Source organism: Chiloscyllium plagiosum, chromosome 4 (genome assembly GCF_004010195.1).
Source record: "Chiloscyllium plagiosum isolate BGI_BamShark_2017 chromosome 4, ASM401019v2, whole genome shotgun sequence".
Lineage (NCBI taxonomy): Eukaryota > Metazoa > Chordata > Chondrichthyes > Orectolobiformes > Hemiscylliidae > Chiloscyllium > Chiloscyllium plagiosum.
This window is the reverse complement of record NC_057713.1, coordinates 7,262,917-7,274,900: the sequence shown is the minus strand read 5'-3', so window position 1 is coordinate 7,274,900 and position 11,984 is coordinate 7,262,917. Positions and strand designations below refer to the sequence as shown.

The following is an 11,984-nucleotide window of genomic DNA, read 5'->3' as shown; positions in this document are numbered from 1 at the left end:
GTGGAAGGTGAGCACCAGGGGGGTTCTGTCCTTGTTACGGTTGGAGGGGTGGGATCTGAGGGCAGAGGTGCGGGATGTGGATGAGATGCGTTGGAGGGCATCTTTAACCACGTGGGAAGGGAAATTGCGGTCTCTAAAGAAGGAGGCCATCTCATGTGTTCTGTGGTGGAACTGGTCCTCCTGGGAGCAGATACAGCAGAGGCGGAGGAATTGGGAATACAGGATGGCATTTTTGCAGGAAGTATGGTGGGAAGAGGTGTAATCCAGGTAGCTGTGGGAGTCAGTGGGTTTGTAAAAAAAATGTGGGTGTCAAGTCGGAGGTGGAAGGGGAGGGAGGTGTCAGAGATGGTCCAGGTAAGTTTAAGGTCAGGGTGGAATGTATTGGTGAAGTTGATGAATTGCTCAACCTCCTCGCGGGAGCACGAGGTGGCGCCGATGCAGTTATCAATTTAGCGGAGGAAGAGATGGGGAGTAGTGCCAGTGTAATTATGGAAGATGGACTGTTCTTCGTAGCCAACAAAGAGACCGGCATGGCTGGGGCCCATACGGGTGCCCATGGCTACCCCTTTGGTTTTTACCTAGGTCCATTCAGAAGTCTAATAACAATGAGGAAGAAGTTGTTCTTGAAACAGTTGGTACATATGTTTAAATTTTTGTATCTTCTGCCCAACAGAAAGGGTTGGAAGAGGTTATAACTGGGGTGGGAGGGGGCTTTTGATGTTGGCTGTTTTTCCCGAGGCAGTGAGAAATGTAGATGGTGTCAATGGATGAATCCTCCCGCTTCCTCAAGACCAAAAGGGTAGCCATAGGCCCCAGCTATGCCTGTCTCTTTGTTGGCTACATGGAGCAGTCTATCTTCCAGAGTTATACCGGCACCAATCCCCACCTTTCCTCCATTACATTGATGACTGCATCGGCACCACCTTGTGTTCCCACGAGGATGTTGAGCAGTTCATCAACTTCACCAACACATTTCACCCAACCTTAAATTCACCTGGACCATCTCTGACACCGCCCTCCTCTTCCTGGACCTCTCCATCTCAATCAACAGTGACTGACTCAACACTGACATTTTCTACAAACCCACTGACTCCCACAGCTACCTGAATTAGATGTCCTTCTACCTTACCTCCTGCAAAAATGCTATCCCGTATTCCCAATTCCTCCGCCTCCACCGCATCTGCTCCCAGGAGGATCAGTTCTACCACAGAACACACGAGATGGCCTCCTTCTTTAAAGACCGCAATTTCCCCTCCCATGTGAAGATGCCCTCCAGCTCATCTCATTCACGTCCAGCACCTCTGCCATTGAACCCCACCCCTCCAACTGCAACAAGGACAGAACCCCGCCCTCCCCAGTCCTCACCTTCCACCCCACCAATCTCCACATACATTGTATCATCCTCCATTTCCGCCACCTACAAACGGACCCCACCATAAGAGATATATTTCTCTCCCCACCCCTTTCTGCTTTCCATAAAGACCGTTCCCTCCACGATTACCTGGTCAGGTCCACATCCCCCAACAACCCATCTACCCCTGCCACCACAGGAATTGCAAAACCTGCGTCCACATCTCCCCCCTCACCTCCGTCCAAAGCCCAAAGGAACCTTCCACATTCATCAAAGTTTCACCTGCTTTTCCACAGGTCATTTATTGTATTCGTTGCTCCCGATGTGGTCTCCTCTACATTGGGAGATTGGATTCCTTCTTGTAGAGCGCTTTGGAGAACATCTCCGGGACACCCGCACCAACCCACCTCACCACCCCGTGGCTGAACATTTCAACTCCCTCTCCCACTCTGCCGAGGACATGCAGGTCCTGGGCCACCTCCATCGCCACTCCCTGACCACCTGACACCTGGAGGAAGAATGCCTCATCTTCCTCCTCCGGACCCTCCAACCCCAGGGCACCAATGCGGACTTCACCAGTTTCCTCATTTCCCCTCCCCCCACCTTACCCCAGTTCCAACTTTCCAGCTCAGCACTGTCCTCATAACCTGTCCCATCTGTCAATCTTCCTTCCCACCTATCTGCTCCAACCTCCTCTCCGACCTATCACATTTACCCCCACCTCCATCCACCTATTGCACTCTCAGCTACCTTCTCCCCAGCCCCACCACCTCCCATTTATCTCTCCACCCCCAAGGCTCCCAGCCTTATTCCTGATGAAGGGCTTTTACCCGAAACGTCGATTTTGCTGCTCCTCTGATGCTGCCTGATCTGCTGTGCTTTTCCAGCACCACTCTAATCTTTTCTCAGTGGATGGAAGGTTGGTCTGTGTGATGGACTGGGCTGTGTTCACAACTCTCTGTAGTTTCTTACAGCCCTGGGCACAGCAGTTGCCATAACAAGCTATGATGCATCTGGATAGAATGCTTTCTATAGTGCGTCTGTAAAAGCTGGTGAGAGTCCTTTATGGACATGCTGAAATTCTCACACAAGACTGTAAACATGGGGCCTTCTTCCTGACTCTCACTGATGTGAAGCCAAACCTCCCAGTCTCGACCACCAGTCATTGAGCTTACGGTTTAGCAATCAACACCTGGGAAGCACATATTAGTTTGCTGCAACTATTTGTACCACATTTATAAATAGTTGTTTGGTGGTTCAGAACTTGAGAAGTGTTGAAAAAAGCCTTAGTTGCTGAGGATTGGTGTCTCATCAATTTGCAAGAATGCCACCATTTACACTGCCTGAGAAGTGAATATTGATTTGTTGACAAGTGGACTCTGATTGATAAAGGTGTTGCTTTGGAGAATGCACCAGTTAAGAACGATTGACAGTTAACAACCAGGCTTTAATTAAATTTTCAACCAAGCAAGTTGATTCTGGTTGGTCAGGGCATTGCCCTGAGAATCAGCAAATGTCCATTGCTTATTTTCTTGAGAAGACAGTCACAGTACATTAATGTCGTTTCTCTGTCAGCTAAGAGCAGGATCCTGTGTATTTCCAGTATATGCAATTGCACCACCCCTGTGAGCCTGACAGTCCTAAGTCGGTCATCAACATGATTTCTAACATATTTAGGATTATCTAGGGACATACTGTTTAATATAGTCCACCAGTGAAATATGTTGATGAATGCAAGACAGATCATTTCAACAAAATGTCATCTTTTCAGCAATATTTAATACAAATATTGTCTTAATATACCTTTCATATTGATGTAAAAATGCAATTGAATATGACATACTGTCGCAAACCGCATCATTTATAATACTCTTGAGTCAGAATGATTCAGGACACCAGGGCTAATCAGTCCAGTATGCCTGTGCTGTTATTTTTAATAGGGTTATCCAATTAACTGCTCTGTTAATGTTCTCCCTCCGCGTTTAACAAATTCTGTTTGGAATATTACTGTTAAAACTTTCAGACAGAATATTTAAGATCATCACAACTAACTGCGTTCTTTGACAAATTGTTTTAAGTCAATGGTTCTACCTTTTGTAAAGTATGCAGTCATGAGGTGAGGCTGGGCTAGTATTTGTTGGCCATCTGTAATTGCCCTGGAGGAGTTGGTGAGCTGCTTCCTTGAACTGCCTTGGGGTGTTGGGGCACCGAGAGGGCTCTTAAGGAGGGGGTTCCAGGATTTTAACCCAGTGACACTGAAGGAACTGTGATCTGTGGAAGAGCCTTTTCAATGCATGCCTCACCTTCAGAGACTTGTGTTTGTACAGCCCAAGTCCCTCAGTTTCTGCACTCCCTATAAAATTGCCCATTTTGCTTCTTTTCATTCTTCATTCAAAGGTATTGTCTGAATCACCACTTATACTACTCTCTAACAAGTGGATTGATGTTGGATATTACAATCTTCTAAAGTCCAAACCTATGGTTATGTAAAATTATTTACAATTGGAGACATCTGAGAATGTGCAGTAAGATTTTTAAAAAATAATTACTGTGAATAAAGTTAAAAATCACACAACACCAGGTTATAGTCCAACAGGTTTAATTGGAAGCACACTAGCTTTCGGAACGACGCTCCTTCATCAGATGATAGTCCATCAGGTCATCAGGACCTTCACCTGATGAAGGAGCATCGCTCCGAAAGCTAGTGTGCTTCCAATTAAACCTGTTGGACTATAACCTGGTGTTGTGTGATTTTTAACTTTGTACACCCCAGTCCAACACCGGCATCTCCAAATCATGACTACTGTGAATAATGTATTCAAAGGTCTAATTATGACTTTTTTTTAAACTGCAGGAGTGATATTTTATCAGGAGTTCCATGGTGCTGCCTTACTTAACATATTTATGTTCTTATTTGGGTAAGTGATAAAGCTAGCAAGTAGTAAGCAAACTCCCTCACACCAGCATTTTACTTCCCCGTTTCCTCATGCAGTTGTTACATATTTGTCCCACAGCTTATTTCGCCTGAGTGGGTATTCCTACCAGGTTGATTTTCTAGTCAATAAATCCTAAGTGACTGCATGCATGAACAGTTCTTCTGAGTTCGGATTGTTTTGCACAAACTGAATAGTGTGAAAGGACAATATGAGGATGTTGGACAGTTGGAGTGCATGTTTTGTCTTCAGTGATGTCTTGTTTCAATATTCCTAGGTGCTTGCTGTCATTCCTGGGAGTTTTCCTCATAGCCAAGAACAGAGTAAAGCAGACATCCGAAGTCCCATATATTGACATGGGCCCCGTTCCAAGTAAGAACTCTTTTTCTGTGGTTATAATATTTGTCAGTCCTAGTCATTTTACAAAACATGGGTGAAAAAAAACAAAAAAAAAAACTGGCAGTGATTGAGTACAACACAATCTATAGGACTTGGAAATATGGCAAAAAGTCAAAGTAAACTACATTTTAGTGGTTTCTGTTTAGTTTGGAGAGCTGGTGAAATTCAGAGTGATTAAGTTGACCACAATTGCAGGCAGTTCCTGACTATGACAAGACAAAAACACAGTAAAGTGCCACTGTCAGTTATACATCATCATGAACCCATTACTAGTGATGCCTAAAGGATCCTTCACTGCTTTTCTGTTGATACTTCCATAGAATATGCCAACATTTGTTGCCCATCTCTATTCACCTTTCACCTGAATGTCGTCTTGGCTATGTGTTTTAAAAAAAGATTCATTCATGAGTTATGGGCATCGCTGGCCAACCAGCAATTATTGTCTGTCTAATTGCCCTAAAGAAGGTGAGGGTGAGCTGCCTTCTTGAACCACAGCAATCCATGTGCTGGAGGTTGACCCATAATGCCCTTAAGTGGGAGAGATCCAGGATTTTGACCCAGCAACACTGAAGGAACGGCACTATCTTTCCAAGTCAGGATGGTGAGTGGCTTGGAAGGGAACTTATAGAGGGTGGTGTTCCCATGTATTTGCTGCCCATGTCCTTCAAGATGGAAATGGGCATGGGTTTGGAAGGTGCTTCCTAAGAGGTCCTGCTGAAGTTGGCAGTGCATCTGGTGCACACTGCTGCAGCATGAAGGGGTGGATTTTTGAAAATGTGGTGCCAATCCAGTGGCTTGCTTTGTGCTGGATCATGTCAAGATTTTTGAGTGCTGCTGGAGCTGCAGTTTTTCCAGGTAAGTTAGGAGTATTCCATCACATTCCGAACTTCTCCTTTGTAGTTGGTGGACAAACGTTGGGGAGTCAGGAGGTGAGTTACTCCCTGCAGGATTCCTAGCCTCTGACCTGCTCTTGTAGCCATTGTATTTATGTGGCAAGAATTAGCATTAAAATCTCTACAGTGTGGAAACAGGCCCTTCGGCCCAACAAGTCCACACCGACCCTCACAAAAAGTAATTCCTGAAGAAGGGCTTATGCCCGAAACGTCAATTCTCCTGTTCCCTGGATGTTGCCTGACCTGCTGCACTTTTCCAGCAACACATTTTCAGCTCCCAAAAAGTAACCCTTCTAGACCTATTCCCCTTACCTAAACATTCCTATAGGAATTTTAATATGGCCAATTGACCTAACCTGCACATCTTTGGACTGTGGGAGGAAACTGGAGCACCCAGAGGAAATGCAGACACTGGGAAAATGTGCAAACTCCACAGATAGTTGCCCGAGGCTGGAATCGAACCCAGGTCCCTGGCACTTTGAGGCATCGGTGCTAACCACTGAATCACAGTGCCGCCCCAAGTTTGGTTTCTTGTCAATGGTTGCCCCAGAGTATTGATAGTGGTGACTCGGTGATGGTAATGGCATTGAATATCAAGGGTTGATGGTTAGATTGTGTCTATATTGGAAATTAGGGTTAAGGCTATTTCAGAAGGTAGTTACTAATGAACCACATTGCTGTGGGCCCGGAGTCATGTAGGCCAGATTGGATAAGGACAGATTTCCTTCCTTAGAGGCAATTAGTGAACCAGGTATTTTTTAAACAACACTTGATGGTAAATTCATGACGTTTTTACCAAGATTAATAGTTTACGTGAAAATGTTAACACTAGGATGAAAAGCTGACTTGATTGTACAAGCCCATTGAACCTGATTACTTTAAACATGAGATTTGCATTCCCAACTGATCAACTTAAAGGAATACACAAGAAGCGTCAGTTTTAAGACTTCTACTGTAAACTAAAAGTAATACTAACAAACTTTTATCGGTAATTAATACTTTAAACTACAGAAACAATAACCCTCATTAAGGCGACTGAAAGCAATGCCAATATTTATATCCAACAGGATTACAGTCTTTAAAGGTAACAGTCCAAGGTCATTCGGAACTGCCAATCAATTAATGCCTCCCTGTCTTGCTGAGTTGTAACATCGCAGGAACATCCTCTCCCTCTATTTCCTGAGACTTTTCAAACTAACTAAGGCCCACTAGCCTTGCCAAGGCAAATCTTCCAGGGTCTTTAGATTTCCACAGGATGTATCTGTTTGACCAGACATTGTCCTCATTCTCTGGTAATTCAGAGCGGACATGAATGGGAAGGGAATATGGGCCAAATGCAGGCAAGTGGGACTAGTTTAGTTTGGGAAACTTGGTCGGCATGGACGAGTGAACGAAGGGTCTGTTTCCGTGCTGTATGACTCTATACCCAGTAGTCCCTGCTTTCTGCTGACCACAAGACGTGCAGCCTTTGTCTCCTTGTGTTTTTCTCCCAAAAGCTGAGGTAGAATATTTGTCTTAGCCTAGTACCTGTCTTTGCTTTCGGGTCTAAATATTTTGTATCTTGCTCTGTACTTAACTTTGCAATACACTTTCTAATATTTCTATCTTTGAATAGGTGACCCACACTGTTTTCAGAGTAAGTGATGTTTCAGTTTTAAAACCTTAAAGCAGTGCCTCTATTCCTTGGCGTGCCCACTACTGGAAACAGCTTCATCTCAATCTGTCACCATCTTGTCACCTCGATCAAATCTTCACTCAGTCTCTTTTGATAAAAAGTGAACACCCAGTTTCTCCAATCCAATGTTGTGGAGTTTTTAAAAAAATCTCTTGGAATCATTCTGGTAAATCTCCTCTACAATCTCTTGATGACCCTCGTATCCTTCCTCAAGTCTGCTGACCGGACCTGGACTCAGTACTCCCACTGGGACCTGTGACTAGAGGTTTCCATTAGTTCAGCAAAACATCCCTGCTTTGATATTCAATACCTCCATTGTGAAGCCCCAGGTCCCAGTGCTTTGAGAACCGCTCTGTCAATATGTCCCACCATGTTCAAAGACTTAATACAACACAGAAAATCTACATCCTCCCACACATGCCCAGTCTCCAGATCAGACAGATCCAAAAGGAACAATTTTTTAACATATTGTTTGAGGTTTTTTTAACTACGAGACTGCAGAAAATAAAAATTGCGAGAGGAGAAGCATTGCCATTCCCAAAGCTCGGACTTTCGTTATTCACTTAACTCACCACAAATGAGTTGACCTGCTCTATTTTCTTGTACAAAGCAAGTAATTGATGCCCTGTCATGTGGGGACATCCAGTTCCCTGTAGGATTGAGCCAAATGATTAAATAGATGATTCATTTTCATCACAATAGGTTTCCATGAATACACATAGTTCTCTTGTTCTGATACAGGTCTATATTTTCTGCCAGCAAGCTATGGGAACTGAAGGGAATTTTGCCCCTATAATCTCCACTTTATCAATCTATTCACTGAAAACACAGTGCACCAGTAGCAGCAGTGTGTACCATCTACAAGATGCACTACAACAACTCACCAAGGCTCCAAAGACAGCATCTTCAAAACTCTTGACAACTTCCATCTAGAAGGACAATAGGCAGTCGATATATGGGATCACCACAATTTACAAGGTCCCCATCAAGCCACTTACCATCCTGACTTGGAAAATATATTAAAAACCGAAAGGACTGCGGATGCTGTAAATCAGAATCACAAACAGAAATTGCTGGAAAAGTTCAGCAAGTCTGGCGGCATCTGTGGAGAGAAATCAGAGTTAACATTTCGAATGACCCTTCCTCAGAAGTGGAAAATATAATGCCGTTCCTTCAGTCTCACTGAATCAAAATCATGAAACTCCCTCCCTAAGGGCATTGTGGGTCTACCTATAGCACATGAACTGCAGCTGTTCAAGAAGCCAGCTCACCCCCACCTTCTCAAGGGGCAGTTGTCAGCAATGCTCACATTCCATGAATGAATGACAAAGAATCCTTACTGCAAACGCAGTTCTCTGCTTAACTGTGACCAACATGTTCTGTTTTATTTGTTGTCGTCTTCCTGCAATCTGTAAGGTCAGGACTTGGGGAGATTTTTGCAAGAATTCAGTGGCTTCTGACTACTGAGAAGGACTGTTGGAGAAATGATACATCACGGCTCACATCAGCACATGAATTCAGATTAGGCATTCATTAACAAGGAAGATTTGGATGGCCAGGATAGGTCTGAGACTATGTCTATTATCCTCTCTTTATCATTTAATGAGATGTCATGAACTACCAGGCCCCTCCCAATCCCAAGCCCTGGATATTGAAAACCCATGACCACTACCCCCCCACAAGCCTCCCACCAACAACAACCACCACCACCGCCCCAGAGGAGGAAATGTGTCAATTGTTGAAGCCTTCAACATACAAACCTGGGCATGAGGAAGACAAGAGGCTCATGCCCGAAACGTCGATTCTCCTGCTCCTTGGATGCTGCCTGACCTGCTACGCTTTTCCAGCAACACATTTTCAGCTCTGATCTCCAGCATCTGCAGTCCTCACTTTCTCCATGAGGGAGACAAAACAGCGTTACCATCCTGGGAGCTAACCGCATGCACATCTCATCAGAGAGACTTGCTGTAGTGTCAGCTCTCATTATACCTGAACAACAACTGTCATAACTAGTGCATGTCACGTAACCTCAGTGTAAAATCTGTTCAGTTTAAACTTCTGACCTCCCGTCCTCTCCAACACACAGACGGTATACTTCACTTCCAATATCACATGATTCCAAGCACCATAACTCATCTGCCACTGACATTTAAATCTTAGTAAATCTTCTCAACATTTCATACAATTAATTTTTCAGATAGTTTTGTGGATATGCTGTCATTCTGAACCCATTGCTATCCATTAGAGTATTAGGGCCTGAGATGTTTTCCTTGGGAGCTGTCCCACCCTCTGACAGTATTCCCTGAGTCTAACATTCCATGCACTTAGCATCAATGAGAATGTATTTGATGACTTAAAAAAGAGTTATTTGAAAAGTGACTTGATCATTTTCTTGTGCTTCTAAATGTATATTGTACAAGGTAAAGGCCACCATTATCCCAGGGCACCATAGGGCTGTTCTTTCGTTAGACAGACGACTGGTGGTGGTTTAAGCTGAGGGTCTCCTTACCTCAGGTGAAGGGAGTGGTTGAGAAGGAGAGGCCTTAGCAGAAACCACAGCCAATGTGAGAATTGAACCCACACTGTTGGCATCACTCTCCATTGCAAACCATCTGGGCAGCACCTACAAGACCATTAGGCAGAGTGCCAACCACACAAATAGTCTGACAGGACTGGAAAAGCACTCATACATTTCTCAAAATTACAGAGGGTGGGAAATGAATCCTGGTATCTTGCCCCCCTCCCCACCCCTGCTGTTGTAAGCAGAGGAGAAAATATGAGTCACTATGTTACCAGTGAATATAGTGAGTGTGACTTTAACTTGTTCTTTCATGGGATCTAGGCTTTGTGGTCAAGACCAGCATTTACTGGCCATCTCTGATTACTGTTGAACTGATGGGATTATCAGACCATTTCAGAGGACAGTTGAGAGTTGCTCACATTGTTGTGGAGTCATTGTAGGCCAGACCAGGCAAGGACAGCAGATTTCCAACCTTAAAGGGATTACCGAACAGATTAGTTTTTTCTAATAATCGGTGATGGTCAGCACAGTCTCCTGCACCGTGGCTAATGTTCAGATTAAATTCCCGATGTATGAAATGGACATAACATCCAGCAGCTGCCTTGATGGGATTTGAACATGTTCCCAGGGTCTGAAACCGTGCCTCTGGAGGAATACATTTACCACGGTCACAGAATCGTCCCTTTCCCTCTCTTAGCCCTACCCAACCCCACTTAAAGAAGCAATTAAGTTCTGAAAAGAAGATGTACTTAATCATGTCTTTTTTTTACATTTCCTTGGCAGAACAAAGGAGCACCGAGAAAATCCAACCAGGGCTGAACAACATCAATTCTTATGGAAGTGTACACGATGAAGAACAGACTAATGACTCTCTGAGTGAAGATGTAAAATAACCATTCAAACACAGATTGGATTTAATATTCGAGCAAAACATTAACTGAACTTTAACATCTCATCAAGTTAAATATTTTTAGCATTTTTCCAGCCTGGGCCGGGATCCCTCATTTGACAATATTGTGTCTGAACTCGGCATTGTTGAGCTAATTGTGGTTCAGTCGGTCAATGCAAGTGTTTACAGTGGAAAATAACACTCCTTTATAGTTGCCAGTTTTTATAAAGTGTGAATCAAATGGTCAGTCTTCCTGACCCTGTTTCATATTGGACCACTAACTTTGAGCTGAAGAGTATCTTTTCTACTTAGGTTTCACACACAACTCTGGACAAATGGACTCATATTTATTCCCAGGTTTAGATAAAGAAACAAGCTGAAAATTCTTTCCATTGTTTATTTTATCTGTTGTATAAAATGCACTTAAGGAGGTCAGCTTTGCTGCTTCATTCAATGGAAATGCAGAGGTAAATCAATCAGAAAAAGTGTCTACACTGGGGAATGATAGCGATTATTTTAAATAACAAGAACACACTCTCGTACTGTCTTCATGACCTCAGGAAATCATAAACCTTAAAGCACAGGGGCTAAGAGACACAGATTTAAGATTTTTATCATGAGACTGAGCAGGAAAAGAAATGTTTTAAGAAGGAAAGATGTTAAACTTGAAAGGGTTCAGAAAAGATTTACAAGGATGTTGCCAGGGTTGGAGGGTTTGAGCTATAGGGAGAGGCTGAACAGGATGGGGCTGTTTTCTCTGCAGCATCGGAGGCTGAGGGGATGACCTTATAAGGGTTTATAAAATCATGAGGGGCATGGATAGGGTAAATAGACAAGGTCTTTTCCCTGGAGTAGGGGAGATGAAAACTAGAGGGCATAGGTTTAAGATGAGAGGGGGAAGATTTAAAAGGTACCGAGGAGGCATCTTTTTCACGCAGAAGGTAGTGCGTGTATGGAACAAACTGGCAGAGGAGGTGGTGAAGGCTGGTACAATTACAGCATTCAAAAGGCATCTGGATGGGTATATGAATAGGAAGGGTTTAGAGGGATAAGGGCCAAATGCTGGCAAATGGGACTAGATTAATTTAGGATATTTGGTCGGAATGGATGAGTAGGACTGAAGGGTCTGTTTCCATGCTGTGCATCTCTATGACTCTATAACTCAGCTGGAGGGTGGGAGAACTGGAGATGGAGATTGAGCACTTGAAAGAAGTAAACTTGCAGAAGTAGAGTTGGATCTGAAAGGATCATTCTGCAGTGACAGAGAGAGCGTAGACTGAATGGGCCACACGGCCTCCTGTCCTGTAATGACGCTATTGATTC

The 11,984-nt window shown here is 43.9% G+C and overlaps 1 protein-coding gene across 4 annotated transcripts in view; it reads left to right on the top strand.

The window, feature by feature from the left end:
* Positions 1 to 11,367, top strand: part of LOC122548833 (NIPA-like protein 2) — a 77,305-nt gene extending 65,938 nt beyond the window's left edge. For 3 of the 4 annotated variants that reach the window (XM_043687658.1, XM_043687659.1, XM_043687656.1), the window contains 3 exons: positions 4,206 to 4,269; positions 4,562 to 4,656; positions 10,556 to 11,367. In XM_043687658.1, the coding sequence (XP_043543593.1) occupies positions 4,206 to 4,269; positions 4,562 to 4,656; positions 10,556 to 10,665 (269 nt within the window). In that variant the 3' untranslated portion in view covers positions 10,666 to 11,367. Of the gene's footprint in view, positions 1 to 4,205; positions 4,270 to 4,561; positions 4,657 to 10,551 lie in introns of all 4 variants that reach the window. The other variant, XM_043687657.1, reaches the window with a different exon arrangement.
* Positions 11,368 to 11,984: the final 617 nt, after the last annotated feature.